General features: G+C 40.5%; 1 protein-coding gene across 5 annotated transcripts in view; it reads left to right on the forward strand.

Annotated features, from left to right (window-relative positions):
* AFF2 (ALF transcription elongation factor 2) overlaps positions 1-21,011 on the forward strand; it is a 349,278-nt gene that overhangs the window by 174,127 nt on the left and 154,140 nt on the right. For all 5 annotated transcript variants that reach the window (XM_080365661.1, XM_080365658.1, XM_080365657.1 and 2 more), the window contains exon 4: positions 15,473-15,517. In XM_080365661.1, coding sequence (XP_080221787.1) covers positions 15,473-15,517 — 45 coding nt within the window. The remainder of the gene's footprint in view (positions 1-15,472; positions 15,518-21,011) is intronic.

The raw sequence follows: 21,011 nt of genomic DNA on the forward strand, positions 1-21,011 counted from the left end.
TTGGTGTTTGTGGGGCTGAGCAGGGGCTGGGCTAGGGTGCCAGTTTGCTGTGAGAGCCCCTCTCTGCAGATGCTGGGACGAGGACCCACACGTGGCGCAGTGGGGAACAAAAGCCAGCACTCCAGAAAGCCTGGCCAGGCCACACTCTAAGAAGGGGGTTGGTTCCAGCACAGTTTTACACCTCCCTTCTAGCTGTCAAGTTACAATGGAGAATCAAGCACTAAGTTTTTACCCTTTGTTGTTTAAAAGGAAACTTTCCAAACCCGCACAACCCCTTTTGCTGGTGCAACCAGCTCCTGCGTCTTAGGGCTTGCAGGTTGCTCAAGCTGGAGCCAAGGGGCAGCTCATTGGAGGAGCTCAGGTTGTACTGCTGCACTTGCAAACTCCAATGCCACTGGGGAAGGTGACGGGAACCAGGTCAGGTTTGCCCAGAGGCTGCCAGGAAACCCCTGCCTGGAGTACCTGCAGAAAGGGATTCAGGGCAGGAGCACTGAAAATGCCTGCAGTCATCTCAAGGAATGAGAAGTGATGTAGTAACCGACCCTGGATTTTAGTCGGTACCATGCTCTGGAATGACTTTTTGCAAAACACAAACCAGTGTTGTTATAATGGGGACCATCACGCTGCCAGTAACGCCTGCCCGCTGGAGGCCTGCTGGAGGGGCGGGAGCTCTCTGAGCAACTCATGGTGGCAGGACAGGAGTGGCAGAATCAATTTTTTTCCCCTGATAGGTTGGATAATGTCCCTGGGCTGACACGTGTTGGGTATGCTGCCAGCCCAGGTAATGCACACATACATACATGGAAGCTTGCATAGGCATCATAGAGGGAGAGGTGTGAACAGGATGATAGACAGCAAACGCTTTTGCCAACACGTGGAATTCCTACTGGTTGTTTATCTATTTTTTCCTCTTGTAATTAATAATGCCGCGATTACTCTGATTATAATGATTGCATGTCCCTTTAAGTGGCATCTAGATTGAGGTTTACATGGCATTTTTTCCTTGGTTGTGTGTTCTGCAAACATATTAAGAAAGTCTCTAAAATAATATTACTAAACATCAAGTTAAATCCTGTCTCCTGAAGGGCTGATGAGATCATGTGCGTATGACTGTGTGTTATCTTGCCCTGACACATGGAATTAAGTCCTGGACTACCCTCACCTAGGAGGACATCATTCTGCCACTGTTTTCTCTCTCCTGGCTATTTCAGATATGACAGGGGTTTTTTTCCCTTCAGCCAATTAAAGTGGGGCTGTTTTCTGCAAAAGCCAATGAGAAAAATTTGCCTGTTTGATAATTTCTGAATTTCTTCATTTCATTTTGTTGAGCTTACTGGTAGCACGCAAACAGAGGCATTTGTGTCACACACACACACACACCCCCCCTTAGTGTTATAACAGTTCTGTGATTTCAATGAATCAAGTTGTATGTGGAAGGAAAACTGGATTTTCTGTTATTCCAGGGCAAAGCTGTGGGTGAGGGAATCCTGAAATTCAGTCACACAGCTCTGCAACTTGGGGGACACAGTTTCTGCAGTGGAAGATCAAATTTAGCAGCACTGCCACTTCTATTAATATTTTTATTTTATTTTATTGGGTTTTACGAATTCTAGGAAATTGTGAAAATCAGAAGCAGACATTTAGGTATTTCCCTAATTGGTATTTCCATTTTTTAAAACAAGCTCTATGTTGTTTCTGGAGCTCCTGCCACTGGTTGTTTTTTTTTGTTTTCTTAATTAAAGTGTTGTACCAGGTTGGAATCAGTAGGAGACACCTCCATTTTTGTCATAGTGAAGTTCTTTTAAATCCACACAAAATTAACAATTTCAAATAGTCAGCTTTCTGAAAAGTTTTTTAAATGATGTTTTAAGTCCACATCAAAGCAATTCCCCTTCCTCCCTTCAATTCCAAATTATCATTAGACAACAAATTGCTCATTGTCTAGCTTAACAAGAGTGCTTGGCTCAGTCTTGCATTCAGATCCCCAAGACACTGTCTGATGGGGAATTTATTCCCCATCTGTTAACATTTCTACACTGTGAGTTCAGCCTGGCACACGAGCTGCAGCACAGTTGTGGGTTTTGTGATCCATATTTAATTCACCTAACTTTCAGTTTTTAACTGAGACGCCCCGATTAAGCAGAGTGGTGACCCTGGCCTCTCTGTGTAGAAGTGCAGAAGTGGGTTCATCCAGAAGGTGACTGTACCCGTGGAAGATCTCAATTAAATGCCTAAAGAATAACTTCTCTAAGATCAAGCTGCTCTATGCTTTAAGCAGTTCCACTAAAAGAAACCTCGTTGGCTTATAGAGACATGCTGATAATGGGCTCATTGGCTTGTTAGGTCAGCCAGCAAACGGATGCTAGGAGGTCCTTGGGGCTTAAGTACCAAGACAGCATTGTATTTCTGGGGAGATCATTGCATTTCAAGGGTGTGATGTGAGACATGAGACTGTAAAGTCATCCCCAAGCTGCATTTATTCCCCTGATATGCTCAGTGTGTCAGACCTGATTTCGGTTATAAAATTGAAATAATAGATAAAAAAGGTCAAACCATTTATTGAGGATTGACATTTACAGCAGTCAGGGATCTCCAGTTGTATACAGCTTTGTGTATATATGTCACTCCTGTATGACACCATCCTGCTGAGGATCTCCAAACCACTCTTTTCCTGCTATAACTAAGTGATGGCTAGTTATATATTCCGTACTGGTTTTATATAGATGCCTAAACAAAGAAATGCAGAGGTTAACTAACTTGCCAACATTGCAGTACACCTCTACCAAAACAGAAAATATAAATTCCTAAATCCTCTCTGCCTCTGTGGTTTCAAAATTCTTTTATTTTCTATTTTAAATAAATTCTGTCAGAATATTTACTGTAACGTTTGTAAAATAAAACAAAACTGTTTGAAATGAAGTATGTTTTCTATGACAACTGACTGTTAAAGAGCCTTGATCCCATCATAGGCAACAGCAGTTGTGCGTTGGAACATGGACAGAGTATGTGGACTGAGTACAGTGCAGCAAACTAGACTGAAGGTGATAGTCCAGACAGGGATCCAAAGAGTGATTGCTACTGTGCTGGATCAGGACTTGGACACAAACACATCTGCTGTGGGTGGTGTCACACCGTGTGTGTGCAATAACGCTAGCAGCAGTCCATAGATCAGTAGACCATCTTTGCCTTTAAGATCTAAGTAGGAAGAAAGGGAAGGAGAAATACATATACACTCAGTTAAATGCACATACACCCACATGCAGATACACATGGGCAGAGTAGGAGACAGACATTCAGATGGGGCTGGTAACAGCAAAGTAATTAAAGGTGCTGAAGCAGTAAGTGCCAAGACACCCTCTCCAAGGGTACAGAAGGTTTGCTAATGTCACTGTTGATGTCCCTAAGGTATCGTGTATTTCTAGTATTTGTCTCAGATGCCCTTCTGTGAGATCTGCATTGCCTGGGAGCTGGTCTGTTTTCTCCTTGCCTTAATGGTCTTTGAGAGCTGAGCCTTGAGATCGCTGCGCATCAAGGAGACCCCAACACACATCCAGTTAATATGGTCTTCAGGCTGTTTTGTTCCCATTGCTCATGCATTGCTGCAGCATTATTTCTCAGTGCTTTGAATTAAGGAGCTAATATCCTGACACTAAGGATTTAAGGGGCCTTGTGTAGATACAGACAGTATAATTTATAGAGCAAATACAATAGTAGTCTTGAAAACATTGATAAAATGACCTATCGTGGCATAATAGGTGTTAGATCTCATGTTCCCTGTTCCCCCTTCCCACTCCCAAAATGGAAATTTTTTAGCCTCTGGATAAGATGCCAAGAATTACTAACCAGCCCCTACTTCAAAAATGAAGAAAAAAGACATTTGTATTTTAATGAAACATGTCTTCCAAGTTAACATAAATGCTTGTTTAGATAGCTTTTGAGATTAGTCTAAGAATAATAAACTGTTATTTATAAGGAACTTTCTGGCCACAGACCTCTGAGCAGCTCCAGAATATCAGAACAAAGGATTACTACTTAAGATGGCGATGTTATTTTCAGATTCAGGTCTTTTTTCCTTTATGACAGCCTTTTGGTGAAGAGAAAAAGCTGTCTGCTGATCCTTCAGATTCTGGTGTTACTCTTGATAGCGTGATACACATGACTCAGGTTATTTAGCTTGAGTTTAGAGCTTTTACACGTCTGTGTTCTGTGCAGGTTTGGTTTTCTGCTTATGGCACGGTCAGAATAAATGTAGGGATGGGATCTGCCCCGGCTGCTGTAGGAAATTCTCCTGAAGTGTCCTCAGTCTCCTAATAAATCAGTGTCTTTCCTAGTCAGTCTCTGATGGGGTCCGGCAGCAGGTCAGCATCCTTAGGTAAAGAAAGGCTTCCTGAAGTGAGCAGCAGTCACAGAAAGTAAATTAATGGAAGCCGGCATCTGCTGATCTCTTTGACAATAAGGAATTTCACTGCCAACATTTAGAAACCATTGGAAATGGTCTCCATTGGAAACCAGATTTCGACTTTCTGCCCTGGGCTGCCAGAAGTATTTCAGGATAAAATGCTAAAGTAAGTTGAACTTTCAATTATAATTTCAATGACTGTCTAGTGAAATGAATTAATGCTCTGGCACTGCACCTTTGAGGCTTTGGCTCGAATCTTGTAGGATAAAAATCTGTCTGCTTTGACAGTTGAAAAGGTCAGAAGTGAAATAATGTCAGGTGGTCTTAGCCCAATTCAATGTCTCGATTAAGAAGTAGACGTAAAAGTTGTTGATGTGGGATATCCTATCAGATTCTTTGCAAAAATATAAATAATATTTATTTACATTTTATCAGCAAAATTAGATGTAGACAGCCGCATTCTGGAGAGTGGGAGCTTAGTTCAGACTTCAGGAACACTGGGTTGCAAAGTGAGCAAAACACGGGTTACAGTATGCGATACCTTAAGCTCAAAAGCTTGTATCCATCATGAAATTGATTTGCTGATACTTGACTGCGTCAAGCATAGCTTTCACCTAAGGATTTTTTAAAATTTAATTTGGGAATTTTTGTTACCTGAGAGTGTATAGAAAGAAAATGTTTTTGTCACTCTTCAGGCAAGACAAGGGGTCTTTTCAATTTACTTTTTGAAGCTGCTGCAGTTTGGTTCCTAAGCTTATTAAAAGGATTGTGGTTAATGAGCAAAATACAGGTATTTGGAGAATGCATTTTTCTCTTATTTGGATACATATTTATATGATTTTATATGATATGTTAATAATATCTAAATACAAATTGCTTCTCCAGACATCCCGGTGGAAAGGTCACTACAGCAAAAATTTCTAGCAATAGTAACAGAAATTTCTGTTGGGGAAAAGGAACGAATAACCGTTTGGGACAGTGTGTCTCAGCGATGGGGCCAGTGGCTAACAGAGCTCCAGAGCACTTTTTCTGCCTTTGATTTGTCCCAGCCTCACTTCTCACCAGCCCTTCTCACATGTCTTGGCACAGCTCTTCCGAGTGAGGCTGCAGATTTTCTTTGCTTATTTCAATAAGAAATACCCGCACAAGATAGTGCAAATTGGAAATCAGCTGTCATAGTATGCTACATAAATTACCCGGTTCTGGTTGGTAATCTATTGCAGACAATTAAATAAGTAAGCAGTTACGTCCTTTTCAGCGCTGGTAGGCATCTTTGTTTTATTTAATTCCCTGCTCCTTCTGTGTGTGTATGTGTGGTGTGTCGTGGATTTTAAAGTGTCATTTCCATCTTAAGGCAAAGAAACCATAGCCTCCATGTGATTGTGATGCAATGCAAGAGCTGATGGAACTGTACATATGTTGTAAAGATTAATTGGCATTCAGTTAGGCCCCATAAAGCATGGCATGCCATGTATTATCCTCTATTTTGCCTTCAATTTACAGTGCAGTTCAGTTCACATAGTGGGTGCAGACTGAAAAAAAGTGTATTTCTGAAGTACAATATGTGTACTTTTTAGTAGGTTGGTATTCCCAGTGACAAAACCTTAGAAGAGCTTCAGAGACTCAGATACGGCTTAATTGTGGGACAGTCGTAACACGGTCTTGCTTTTCTCTTCTGAGATCTGCTCAGGGGAGCCCGGGGGACCATTGAAACCACAGAATTATCTTTATTTGTTCTATAGATCTTTCTGACCAAAAGGAAAGGTAACACCTTGGCAACCTCACACTTAAGAGATGCGGGGCAGAGGCAGAAGATCACCCGTGGCTGCGGGGACCCTCTGGTGCACGGTGCCCGTGTCACTGGCTGCTGGGGGTGCGGTGGCAGGGCCCTTGCGGGGCTGGGGGGGAAGGCAGAGAGGCTAAGCACCCTGGCTGGGAACCCTTATAACAGAAGAACATGGTAATTTTGCAACTATCACAGCTCAAATATGGGAGCATTTCCCTAGTAATAAAACTATTACTCTGTAACTGTTTACTTATCAGGAGACCATTATGTGATTGATGACCTGAAAATGGAGGTTATCTTTCAATTCATTTGAAATGCAAACTGACTAGAAAATCTATAGTTATTGCAGCCTTTTTTTAAGCAAAATCAGGCACCTACATTGACTTCCTATTTACATTTCTTTGAGAAGAAAAATCACATAAAAGCTATCAAGAAACACATTTCACAGCAGGCAAATTAATTGGTTTTACTGTATTTGAATGGAGGGTTTGTCAAATAAAACATGCCATGACAGTTAATAGTGTCATTTAGAGGCAGAAAATTATTGGCTTATTTGTTATTGGATAAAAGGAAGGCAAACACTTTGTATTAGGAAGTTTTAATGTGTTTAAAATCCTCATTAGGGATTTATGGACATTCTTGCTTAGCATAGCGCCTCATTAATTTGAGGCTAAACAGTTACTTCTGTGTTTCAATTCCAATTTTTTTCCCCCTTTTCTTTAATTAGATCTCGCATTAGAGTTTGGTCTCTACACCACTGGAGATGTAGAATTAATTAATGTGATTTATAAATCTAATGGAAGTGAGTTATTCTTAGATATCTTTTCATTTTAGTGAGTGGTTTAACTGCATGCAGCATAAGTGCGTACAGATCTAAGAGATTTGGGGAGCTCAGGAAAAGTATGTGACTTCTGCATTGAATACATTTAGCAGCATCCCTTGGCATTAATAGATCAAAGCATTTTAATTAGAAATGTAACTAAAAAAGAGGCCATAAAGATCCCATTCAAAATCAGATTTTCTTTGTTCTAAGTTCTGTACCATCCAAAAAATGTTATTTTAGCTCCCCTTTTGTGTGATAACCGTGACATTCAGTGCCAGTTGGGATATTCATGTGTCTTACTATTTAATGAGCATAAGATCTGGCTCTTAATGTAGTCTAAATTTGGATCCAGTCCCAATAAAGACATACTCATTAGTTGTGCTATTTTGTTATTATTAATAAAAGGAAAATGGTTTTTATTTCATATAGGAATCTAATTTATTTGATTGAAGTTTATGTAAAAAATGTATTTGTGTGGACTAGTTATGTTAACGGGTAGTGTTGGTATTTGAACCCTAAGATATTCTAAAATACATTTGTTTTGTTTCCTCCTGGGCAGGACCGTATCCTTGCCCTTTGAATTCTCACCCTCTGTTTTGAAGACAGTCATGAGGACATGATCTGCAAGTTCTGACTGTGGTGGAGTGATGTATGAAACAACTGATTTGTAAAAAAGGTCTGAGCAAGTAGTTTGGGGTCCAGCATTGGCCTTGCAGTTATGCAAACTACTGTACAAATTAAACCCAGGAGTACATTCATACCTTTAAAAGTGTGTTCATACTTTTAAATAAAGTGGAATAGATAACGGGCATACCCACTGTATCCTTGTAGCCACAGTAAAGGCATTGTCAGATACAAATAGATGCTTATAAAAAGATTCCTCTTTAAAACCTCAAAAGAAATGTTAGGGTCTGAATTCATGAGGTCAAATAGTGCTTCAGGTTACACTGATGCAACTTCATGAGCATCAGCGGAGTTTTAGTCATGTCACCAAGGTCACAGTCTGACCTGGCGACTTTGCTATTATTTTAGCAGGAAGTTAGACAACTCCTAACTGATGCTGCTTGCTCTGGTGCTGGCGTGTGCTGGGAAAAGACACCAAATTCCACTAATATGAAATAGATCTGAAGGAGGTCCAGTTCCAAGCTGTATTAAATTTAGATAGCTGTGTCTGTATAGAAAAGGGATTTTGAGTGATTTCCAAGAGGTTCTACTGTGAAAGGGTTACTCTGAGAATAAATATGGTGTCTAATTTACATCCCCCTAACTGAGGGTGAATAGACTTGGAAGCCAAACTGCCTTCACACTCCTCTTATACTTTTACTGCTTCATTGTCTTCAGAGGAGATAGATTTCATTCACGCTGGTAAAAGTAAGACAAGAAACAGACACTTGATCTTTATTTCTGCCACACCACATATCTCACCGCACCAGAGGGTTGTATAGTCTGTTAGTCAGGCTTTGATGTTTCAAGTGGACAAGTGCACAGTGGCATTTTAAGTCAGGGTGTCTTTTATCATCAATTTAATGAAAATGTATAAAGTAACCTCTTCCAGAATAAGGTGAAAATACCAAGGCAGATAAGAAAATGTACTTATTTTATATAAGTAAATGAATACTTGGAGTCATTGGATGAGGAGGGACACAGAGAGATAGCAGAAGGGATAAAAGAAAAAAAAAAGAAACAAAAAGAAAATGTGGAATTACAGAATTCCTTGATCTTTTTCAGTATTACATGTTTGTAACAGCCTTTATGCAAGCCAGTGTTTTGGTCACAAATTAAGTACTGCAAATGTCACTTTTGTTGGGGCCTGGCTGAATACTGACATTACCAGTTACTCTGGTATTATCATCGTGGTGAACTTATACAATACTACATTTAGAACATTCCATAAGTAAAATGTGCAGCCTTACCTACATCAAAAAACTCCCAGGAGACCTTGAAGTGAGAGATCACTTTATCAGGCTTGTCTTTCTAATAGAGTATGGCAATTTGCTGCATGAAAATAATGGAGAACCATTGAGTTTAAATTGAACACCAGCATATTGTGCTTTCATGGAGACTATTTCATGCTGATCAACATTGAAATGGTATTGTTAAAAGAAAACATCAAGAAATGGAAAAGTAAAAATAGGCTAAATACAGCATGTACTAGGAAGAACGAGAAAAATGTAATTGTCACATCCAGGTCAGTCTGGTTTAAAAGTTGCTCTAGCAGAACTAAATGCCAGTGAAAAAACATTGTTCTTGCAGCTGGGGTTGCTTTGACTGGGACAGCATTGTAAGCTGAGTTCATTGTAAGGAAATCAAACGATAATTCCTTCGATTTTGGGGCTAGCACCCAAGTGCCCCAACCTGGTGTAACTGCACCATTTTGTCTCGCTCTTAGGTGACCAGAGAGGAGTGTATCAGTCATTGTCTTTCGTATGAAACTAAAGGTACCCATTGTGGGCAGTTTTGGCTTCTCAGCTACAGACTTTTTGGGAAGGTCACTGAAGTCAGCAGGAGTCTGATTCAGTCACATTTTGGACCACACTACTCAGTTGTTTTTTCTAGCTAATGTGTTTTTCTTGAGGGAAGAAGCATAAACTTGTCCATCCACCACTAGAAGAGCAGCACTGACTTCAGGCCAGGCTGTGTTATCTTAACAAGTGAATTAACTTGGGCTGCTCCTTAAAACTTTTTCCTGTTTTCACATTCTCCAGTAAATGCATATTTGACACAACTGCTTCTGCAGTATTTGTATTAAGGGGGAATAGAGAAGTAGCTCTTTGTATATTGTTTTAGGCAGTAGTTTTTCTTTTATGTTTTTATATATATATAAAGTATATATTTTCACAGACCTTTTAATAAGCCCCAGGAGATATTTTTGGGGTTGAAATAATGGGAAATGTAGTCTTCTCATGGTATTTTGGTTCCAGGATGGTGGAGGTACTAAAAGAAAACAGTGGATATACATTATTTGGGACCCACAAATGGCTCCCTGGAGAATGAATAACCCTGTGAAAAACACATGTATGTATTTGAATACCAAGGGAGTGATTTTATTTGGGTTTTTTTGCATACCACCATGTTTAACTTCATTCAGTTTCCTCCAGAGCCCAAACATACAGTCCTAATATATGCTGGTGATAACCTCATGAATATCAAATACACCAGAAAAAAAAATACCACTCAGGTTGCAATATTCATTCCATGCTCTTTTGCTGCTCCCATTCTTACCCATCTGCACTAAAGTTAGTGAGGAAGAGCCAAGATGCTTCCAGCTAGTGAGATTTGTTTGATACCTATTTCAGGTGTTTTTAACATGAATGACGCTTTGGGGATGAAATATTAGAGAGATAGGAAACAGACAAAAGCATGAACTGTGAAACGACCCAAGGAGGATTGAACATTGGGCTCTGAGCAGTGCTGTGAAGCTTACCTCAAGTAAATGTGAAACAAGGCTTCCTCGGGAGGAGAAATGTGTATTTAGATGGCAGCTGAGGGTCAGGCTGCTGTCTAAAAAGGGGTGAGTCCAGAAGAAATGTAGGGAATGACTGAAGAGCATACAAGGAAATACTGATGGACATCAAAGGAAAGCTGGTGTTGGAAAGGTGTGGGTGTTATACTTCACCTGCACTTGGAGTATTGCATCTTCTTAGATTTGTAGTGAGCATATTGCAAAAATTGAATCATAGGTTCATATAAGTTAGAAGGACGTTCAAATGTAATCTAGTCCAACATCTTTTGTCTGAAAACCCTCCTATGCTTAGTACTGCCCAATCCATTTCCCACCTATATTAATAAAAAAAAATAATGCACATTCTGTTAACCTGCTCTGGCAGGAGCCAAAGGCATTCACAGGACGAGGCTTCTGCTGACTGTCCTGGTTTTGCTGCTTCTGGTTCTCTAAAGTGTTTTCCTCTTATCGCTGTGTAGTGCACACTGGAAATGATCAATCAAGGCTCATGCACAGGATCTTTTCTTGCTAGCAAGTGAAAAATCAATTTGTGTTCAAAGGAGTAAACAGTAGTATGAGCTTCATCTCCCCAGAGTCAAAATGGATTCCTTGATAAAGGAGATGACAATGAAAGCTGAGCTCTTGATGTATATGCACATAGGTGCTCATATGCAAGAAATGAGAGTGGGTTCCTACATTCACTTAACATGCAACATTTATCTTTCCAGTAAAACAAAAATAGGAAGAAGAGATTACTTGTTGAATGCCAATTGTGCATCAATAAAGCCAGGGTTTTTTTTCACTAACAGTTTATCCAGATGAAAATGTAGTCGGTCAGTTCTGGCAAAGACATTATTCATTGTGTATTTCTGCTTTCTGACACTACATTTGAATTTTCAGAACTACTCTGACAAGTCTGTTGGAAGATTTTGTTGCTAACATATTTGAGAAATGCCTGCTGTTGGATGTAAATTACAGGGAAAGGAGACTTTATATGATTTTCTGTGCTGCAAAAACAAATTCTGATCTCATGCAGGTTATAAATTGTCCAGGAGGTAAAAGTGGTCAAGGAACTGTTGAATGAATAAATGGAAGGTTAGATCAACATGACTCATCAGATATTGTAACCATTCACCCGATGTCATTTGATCTGCTTAACATTAAAGGTTACTATTCCCTCACTTTTAGATTTCTGCCCTCCTTCCCTCCCTTTAAAGTTTAGTACTGAGCCATCCAAGCCATACATGAAACCTTTGGTTCCACATCGTTTCAGTTTTGTTCTCTCTTGTGACACCAAAATGTGAAGAGAGCCTTATAATGCTGGCTTGTATTAGGTGGAATATTTTGACCATCTGACCTTTCCTTTCTTCTTCTTTCATTTTTTTTAGCAAGCAATATTTAAAAGTAAACATGAAGCAGTTTGATGCAAAAGAGTTTTGCCAGATTAAAATGAAATTGGAAGATGAATTCAGTGTAGCATGTAGCTGTTGTGGAATCTTTTTGTTTTGATTGACATTTTATTACCTCAGGACGTCTGTCTGCAGCTTATGTAATATTCACTGTTCTTGAGTCTGAGGTTCATGAATGCACTGCCGGCCGAGAGAAGAGCTCATGATGTGAAATGCAACTACTCAGTCTTATGGATGCCAAAGTCCTGGAATCTGTCCTTTCAGCCGAGTTAGACCATGCTGCTCACAAAGGAAAAAAAGCACCAAAAGTGTGCAGAAGTGCAGGCTGTGGCCTCCTTTTTGGAATCTGATTACCGATAAAAGCTGAGCAGGAGACGGGGTGGAGAATCGCATAATGGGTCCTAAACTACTTGATTTTTATCAGATTAGGAAAGTGGTAGTATGGGATGGATGTCCAATCTTGACTAAACTACAAGAGGAATGTGGTATTTTATTAATGGCAATTCTAATGCCAACTTTGTTACAGCAGTAGTACTCAAGAAGTTGATGAATATTGTATCTGCTGTGTTTCATTCTGTCCTGATGAATCTGCTTGGATGCCATGGTGTGCCAAGTGGGCCTGCTTGCACTTGTTAGCTGAATGCAAGTGTTTATGGACGATTAAACTTGCAATTTTTGATTTACACTTTGAAAGACTGAGAGGTTGTTTTTCCTTTTTTTTTTTTTTTTTTTTCCAGGATAGACTAAGTTTCTAATAGATCTGTGCCTTTCAAGTCTCTTAGAATGTGTAACTGTAGCATGAATTTAGAAAAATGGTCTCATTTCTTTAGAAATCCATTAATAGTAATGTACTGAAAGACTCTTACATTGATCTTCTCTCTGATAGCCATGTTGTAATAATTATTCTTTTAATGTTTGCATCAATCTAAATGTTTTCCTCTTTGTGCTAGCTCCTACTTGGATCTCCCTATATGATAATCACAGCACTTTGACATCTTGCATTACTTTAATACCAGTGATTCAAAACAAAGCAATGCCAAAGGGAACAAAAGTTCTGTCAAGCCATTAAAATCTTCTTTGCCATTAACACAATTAAATTGATGCATGAGCATTTAAAGTTATTAGCAAGTGCTGCCAGCAGAAGCTGGTTGGGATTGCATAATATATAGTGGGCTTTATTAAAGTAAAATGGTATGTTTATTGTTATTATCATCATTAGTTCTGAAGTAACATAAACAGGGCTGTGAATTGGGAGAGGACAGGGAAACAAGAAGGAACATGCTCTGCACTGTGTAAATAGTCAGGGACACAATTATCACAATTAAGACATTTTTAAACAAAGGAACACACATGGTATCTCGGCTAACCATTGAAAATGGCATGTGTGATGCTAGGGAGGGGTGTTAAAGAGGGGGCTTCTGTATCTCTGCTGCTCTAACTCTTCCCAGTCTGACTCACTTGGCTGGATTTTGGGCTGCTCCTGCTACTGCTGTGAGAGATTTTGTGGTTGCTGTGTATACTGCAAGCTTATTGGGGGAGTATTTGTTTTGTTTTTTCGTACTCCAACATACTAATTTTTCAATGAAAAAATCAGGAGTGTATTAGAGACATATGTACTCCCACTGAGCACTGCAGTAATAGCTGTGCTTGCTAATCTTTGTTGAAATTAACTATATTCCTTGCTGACTGGAGAGTTGGTATGAGGTAGGGAAAACACAGATGAGCAAAGAACTTGCAGGTACTGAGAGGGGAAGAAAGTTGTTTAAGTGAAAAGTAGAGAGATGAAGGAAGGCCAATGAAGTGCTGGAATATCAAGTATGAGGGTGGACTGCGTGCCTATTGCAGTTAATGCTATAACACTGGGAGTTCTCAGCCTAGGTTTGTTAGGTAGAATTTGAGCTGAGTAGGAACTGGGTGAAAAAGGTAAGGCTCTTTTTTGGTCAGTTGAATGTTTTTAAGTGATATTATAGAAAATTTTAAGTTGCTGGAGTAAATAAAAATCACTAATATCCCTGCAGTGTAGTCATGTTCACTTGAGTACTTCTTTACCAAGATATTGATGAACTGTTGGAAATTCAGAGAACAGTGATGAAATAAGCCAAAGGGATGGAAAATCTTGTTTATTGGGAAAGAAGGTAAAAGTTGAATGTACAGCATTTGAGAAAAGTGGAGTATAATTCTGTATGTCTGTGCATGGTATGAATCTGAAGTAATTGCTTAGAGTAGTGTGAAGAGCTCTACAGAAAGACTGAGGTAACACTGAAAGCAAAATTTTAAGTTATCACAAAAAAAGGGCCAAATAGTTTCCAACACTGCTCCATATTTTATTGAGGGAAGGGATGGGAGACCCATTTCCCTACAGTTTTTGGGTCAGAGTAGCCACAGTACTAGAAGAAATGGGGAAAATGTGCAACATTAGCAGAGTGTGAACTTGGTGATCTAATAGGTGTTTCTGGTCTTTGACTTTTGTAGCCATGTGGATTTATTCTTGAAGCTTAGTGCTGGTTGAAATACGGGAGGAAAGCCATAGCCGGTGCTTTTGGTCAAGCTCTATAGCAGATTAGGATGGCAGGGATTAAGTTTAGTCATGAGTGTCTTTAACCAAACTAGTTACCAAGGGCAATAAGGTAGAAGCATCGGGCAGAAAACTCTCTCTAAATATTTATGGTACAAATATGGGGTTTGGTACCTTCCTGAATATTGTCTCTTCTGCTGCTGCTGTATCCTCATGATAAGAACCCATCATAACTACCTGCAAGTGCTACAAAATGGTTATACGTATCGGTCGTGTCTCCCTGTTTACGTAATTGTTCACAGTATTTAGAGGTTTTGTGCTTTTTCATGTTCTCAGAATGAGGGATTGTGGCAAATGCTGCAAGTGCAATTTAAATGAGTATTTTCAATTAGAAAACATTAAGGACAGCACTGTGTGTGTGCGTGGGTATGGTTGTGTGCATATCACACCTTTTGAAGGGGAGAAGGAATATCTGTCAAGCCTCTTGAGGTGAATTCCTGTGTGGTGTTCAGTCTTCAGAGGATGCTTAACCTGCAACAGGCTGATGAAGTGAGGGACAACAAAATCAGCAGCCGCTCTTACAGTCCAACCAGTATTTTACTACAGTATATGTTTAAGTTTTAAGAGCTGTCTTGGCTGTTAGCCTATTAAGCTGTAGGATAAGATAGTTGATGATAACAGCTTTCTCCTAACTGTTATCACCTCTGTCCTTTGCTGCAGCATGCAGCAAGTTAAAACAAACCTCGCCTTCTCTCCGAAGGCTGCCGATAGGACTAACAGTGGGATCTTCTTCAATTACAGAAGTTTCAGGCAATTCTAGTGCCAGTTCTCAACTGTGAGGAAATCAGAGTACTTTATTGCTTCCAAAGTGTTGTTAGTAGCACAAAACAGTGTGGAAGGAAAAACCAACTTTTGACAAAATGGGTCCTGCTGATGATTTATGTTGATCTGAACTGGAAAGTTTGGTAGGCAGCAAGAGTGGCACAGCAGCCTTCAAACAGAGGCAGTTGCTTGTTATCTGTTCACCTGTGTGGTTGTAGTGACTGAACTTTGCATCCAGCACCTGACTAAGCATTTCTTTTTTTTCTTTAAACCTAGGTTACCCTTCCCAATGACTCCAGCTGTGTGGAAGAAATATTACGGGTGAGTAATAATGTCTGCTTTTGTATTCTTCATATAATTGTAGTGCTGTTATTTCATCTTTTGTGAAGAAGGGTTATATGGCTGTCTTTAACACTGTAGTTAAATAATAACATATTAGTGGGTCTGTACTAGAGAGACATGGTTAAGTGGTAGGCCAAGGGTGCTCCTTAGTGAGTAAGGTCGGTTCACCTAATACTCTGCATCTGCCAGCTTGTCTTGGTCAGGATTTACACACGTTCCTGTCCTTGTTTAAGCTCTGTGAGTCTCTCCAGGACACATTTCTCTCCTGCTCTGAGGTGGAGTTGCCTTAGTTCTCCCACTCACAGACTGACCTACAGTATACCTTTTCCCGTTTTCCCCCAGACTACAGTTGTTCATCGTTCATGGTTTTGTTAAAGACCTACAGACGTATTTTTCCTGGCAGTGCTCTGGTCAGTGGATGAATACAGAAAAATTAAGCAACGACTCCAAACTGAGCGTGGCTTAATTGCAAGAAGATCATATAACAAGTAAAAGGGGAGTGTGAACAGTAGTTGTGTATATATATAAATCTGTTACTTTAAGTGTAAGACGGGCTTCTTCCCAGACACCCCAACTTTGGTGTCCCCTGTTGGCCATGAGATTTGCCTGGGGGCAGGTTTGCAACCCACTGGTCCCTATCTGGGCTTTCAGGTTTTATCCTTATGGGTTGAGTATGTCGTCTATCAGAGCTACCTCCCTGGGATTGCTAGCCAACCTGCTGGTTTTTGGTGTAGAGGGGATAAAATTTCAGTGGGAATTTGTGCCGGCCGTGTCCTTATCACTAGAAGCAACTGCTGCAAAGTAACCCAGACCTGAAGTCATGTGTAACAATTGTGCCAACTTGCTTGCAAAGACATGGACTTATTCTTGCTTATAAAATAAAATAGGCTTCTCAGTATTCATTGCGATTCAGAGTTAAATAGTTTTGGAAACTTGTTCCTGTTTTGTGTACACACGTTATCCTGGGGTGCTATTGATGTCCTTATGGGTTGCCATTGTTGCTGCAGGAGTATGTTGAACCAGCACGCAAGCATGCACATGCTGACCTGCAGTAACAGAGGAATGTGCATCTGCATGTGCACCCAGAAGCAATGAGTGGAAGGAAATAAGTAAAATTAAGTTTCAACCTTCGAAGTGATCAGGGGTTTATTACCTGTAGAACACTAAAGGAGCAAAAGCAAAGAAAATGTTGAAAGATTGTGCAAAATACTTGGTACATTTTAAATGTCTTCTTCCCCTGTTTATGTATTTCAGTTAGGTTCATTACTGTAGTTGGAATGAATGACTTCTTAGCTGGGGAAAGCAGTTGTTTTCAGTAAACAGCATCAAAAGAAAATGTGATGTAACAAACTTCAGGGATCAATTATCAGGGTGACAGTTTTAATGTGGGAGCAATGCATATAAATCACAGAAGCAGAGGTGTCTTTTTTTCTAATCAAGAGGAGGTGATCCTATTTCCTACCCTGTGACTGTAATTTGACTCAACAAAAAGAGGCAGAATGTCCCAGGCTCCCTTCTGAAACCCGCTGAGACTGCTGCAGGACTTTCTGTTGTCTCCAGAGAATGGGGATGAACTGCAGAGCCCCTGCAGCTACAGGCAGCACCTCCTGCCACCAGTAGGCTGTTAAACTCGGGGTGGACAGAACAGGGATTTGGCAGGTTTCTGTGTCTCTGGGGATCTGTCTCACAAGGGTATGTAATGGGCACCCAAAAAAAGGGATACGAACCAGCAGAGCTTTCTTGACTGCCAGGTGCAGATTGCCTGGAGTCACCTCCTGTGCTCAGCCTTGCCATCCAGCTGTGGAGCAACCTGTCAGCCATAGCCGCAGGCATAGCCAGAAGCTGTCGGGAGCATATGAAACTGCCTGTGCCGGGGAGCAGGTAGGGAGGTACAGGCTTGGTGTGGGGCAGGTGAGCGTGGGACCTTGGCCATGGTTCACCTGGGCTCTGTGCTCCCTTGCCGCACGCACAGTTAGGTGGGTTTGCGTGCTCTGACACGCTGAGGGTGGCTTAGTATGCCATCGGCATGGCGTTAGGCAGCTCTGGGCGCTGACAGGCTGTCTGCAGCCTTCTTGTAACCTGTCTGCAAGCGGGCTGCAGGCTGCCAGCCAGGCCCTGCGTGTATGAAAGCAGCAGGTTACCGAGCCGCTTCTGGGGCCGCCTGTCACAGGCCCAGCAAACCCCAGCCCCAGCTCGCTGCCTTCAGTGGCAGCGTTTTAAGCTTTCAGCTTCGTGTGTTGCTGAAGCACATGTGGAAGTAGAAGGACCTGAGTTTTGTCAATGACTTTGTTCTTCGCAAATTTATAATGCAGAGTAAGCTAGCGGGAAATGTGTTTGGGCTGCATGCAGAGTATCATATTCTACTTGACAGGCAACAGAGAGAAAGTCAGTAAGAGAATGTGATGCCCAGCAGTGGTCAAAATCCAGTCTTCAGGCTTCCCATGGAGGTCCTGTGTCAGGACATTCAGGCTGTGTGCTCAGGTGAAAGGATGACCCTTGGTTTCAGCAGCAATTTATGCTTTGAGAACCTGGATTAAGTTTTCAGCCCTGACAAATGCTTCTGGCCTTTTGGGACCATTTACTTAGGCTCTGAAGAGCCTCTGGGAGTGTGGGCCTCAGGTCCACGATGGCAGTTTTCCCAGGTAAAAATTAGGCTATTAACATTTCCATCCTGTCATGGATGTGTCGGAGGAAAACAAGAAAGATTACGAGACAGTCAAGACGTGCAGGTGGACAGACAGGGTGGTGAGAGTGTCCATTTTGACCAACCAAACCGTTGGCAACATTCTGCTCTGGCCATGTCCGCTACTGCGCTGTGCACCCCTGAGTGCCAGAGCAAGGATGCTGCCTGCCAGTTTTCCTTGAGAGTATTTCATGCCTTGAAGTTGCATTTTATCTTTTTTTTTTTTTTTTTAAAGTCAAGAGTATTAAGTGACTTAATTATGTTTCACCCCTCAGAAAAACACAGTAACTCTTGTAACTCTTGTATGGTGTTTTTTTTTTTTTTGCTAGACTTTACAAGGAAGAGGTACCTAAGCTGAGATCTGTGACCTCTGATTTTACAGAGCTTTTTTTTCAAGCTGAACTTGATTAATGTTTTTTCTAATTGTAGAAGTTTGCAATTCCTAATCTTTCTTCAAAATTTCCAGCCAAGTGAGGGGAAAGGTCTTGAGTCCATTCAGACCCCTGAGTCTTTAGAGACAAAATCCTTCAGATTTCCTGAAATGTTTAGCTACTTATGTCATCGTCTTGTGTAAATGCTTTAAGGACTGTTCCTGATACCACAACCAAAGGTTAATGGCAGACCAGTCTCCTGTTGATTTTGCTTTTCTATCAGGGTGGCTGAGAACATCATCATCATCATCATAATAATAATAATAATAGTAATAATAATATCATCTTGTATAACTAAGGCCAAGCTGTAAAGGTAGTGCAGGACATTTGCATTTAATACAGGTTGCTAATACCAAATTGAATGATGAAGGTGAATACACTGGTGGTCAGTACACCTTTTTTGGTTCCAAAATGTGGCTTATTTTTTTAAACCAACACTGAAATATCCACTTTGAAAGCATGGATAATGCAGAAAACAGGCAATCCACTGTGTGTGTGTGTGTGTGTGTGTGTGTGTGTAGTTCACATTTCATTAATGTGGATTTAAATTCAATCGTCACTTGCTATGTGCAGCCATTGAAAAATGAGTTCATTGAAATGTTGCGATACAAAGTGTAGACAGGGCAGGAGAACTGACATTTTAAAACAGTATTCTGAAGCTGTGACTTGTGCCACTTGTACCAGTGCTTTACATCAGTGTGCCTTGCTGGCATTGCAGGCTATGTGACCCACCTGATGGCCTAGGCATGGGGGGGTGTGGTGTGTAGGTGTGACAGTGAGTGTGAACTAGCAGCGATCCTTTTTATGCCTAGGAAGGGACCTCCCTTAGAATTGGTTTACCTCTGGGTAAAGAGGTGATAAGCATACAACATTACATGGGAAAGAAAGGAAATTTTATTTAACTAAATTTTCTGGAGGACTTGTAGCACAAATTGAAACTTTGGGCTAGCTGTTTAGGCAATCGATTAGATGTAATCCTGCAGAAGTGAGGCTCTGGTCTGTACACATAAAGCTTTCGTGTCTGTGTTGCTAACCATCTGGGCAGGCACTTCTGTCTAAAAATCTGTCCCTGCTTAGAAGAACAAAAGAATTCTTGTAGGTACATATTTGCTGTAGTAAGGCATCAAGTAACTAGATGGACTTCTGATGTTATGTGGACAGCTGTGTTATTAATTAAAAGCTTTCTCGTCTGGAAGCAAACAAATCCTAAATATAATTCAGATTGTAATTAGTGTAAAAATAACTGGTGTTAAATGAGCAAAGCCTGTAATGTGTATGGTCTTCTATTCTTCTGATGACTAGCTCAAGTCTAATGACATTGCAGAATATGTAAATTGATCAGCAGGTGAAAATGCCCTTGACTGGGCAAATTATGTGTAGTATTACCTTCCTCATGCCAACTGAAAGCACTAACAGATTTAATATGTATCATCCATAGCTGAGGTGAGCTGTTCACAGAGCAAAATTAGACTGTAACAGATATAGCCCATTATTTGCCTCTCAGTAATTGTTTTCTCTTCTAAAACACAAACCAACATTGAAGAACGATGCTAAACCTAATTATAATAATTGTAATTTGAAAAATACAGGTACACTGTCCAGTGTGGTTACAAATGCACTTAGTAGCTGACAGGCAGTTTAAATATTTTCATGTGGAATCTGGGGGCTTGCTGGGGAGGACATGATGTGAATTTAAAATGATTATCCAGACGTCATTGGACAAGTGAATAACGAGCTGACTGGCCTAGTAAATCATGTGAACCTGTCAAATGTGGGAACACGTTGGGGAGGAGATGATGTCAAGTAACAGTAACTTAGCAACCTGGCATTTAGCTGTCCAGAGAATGAGTAAGAGTAGCCACTTTTAAATAGCTGAGTAAATAAATGAATCCCTATATGTCTTAGGTGTGCTATAAAAATAGCCCAGCACGTATGTTTTGTGTCAAGCTGCTTCTTTCTCCAGGATAAGGTGATTTATTATTTCTATTGAAATGAAAAAATGGATTGAAAAGTTAACCCACGTGTAAATGTGTATCTGCGGCCTTTGTCCCTCGTCTGGCGTGCAGCCTTTGGAAGCGTGTAAGGAACGGATAATAGCCTGCTTTGAAAAAGGCAATATGTTACCCTGTAGGGTTGGTTGTTTTGTTGGTTTTTTTTTTTTTCCTTTGGACTTTGGCTTATGTACATGAAGATTTGGATGGATAAAAACAATTAATTTCTTAGCAATTTCCAAGCCATTGCATTTTCAGCTTTTTATCAGCATTTTCTTAATGGAGGCAGAACCAGTTTCTGCTCTCACATCAAAATAAATCAAGGGGTAATTCCACTGACCTCTGATCTCATTTGAGTTCATTGAATT

Source organism: Falco punctatus (genome assembly GCF_963210335.1).
Source record: "Falco punctatus genome assembly, chromosome: 15".
In the NCBI taxonomy this organism is placed as follows: domain Eukaryota; kingdom Metazoa; phylum Chordata; class Aves; order Falconiformes; family Falconidae; genus Falco; species Falco punctatus.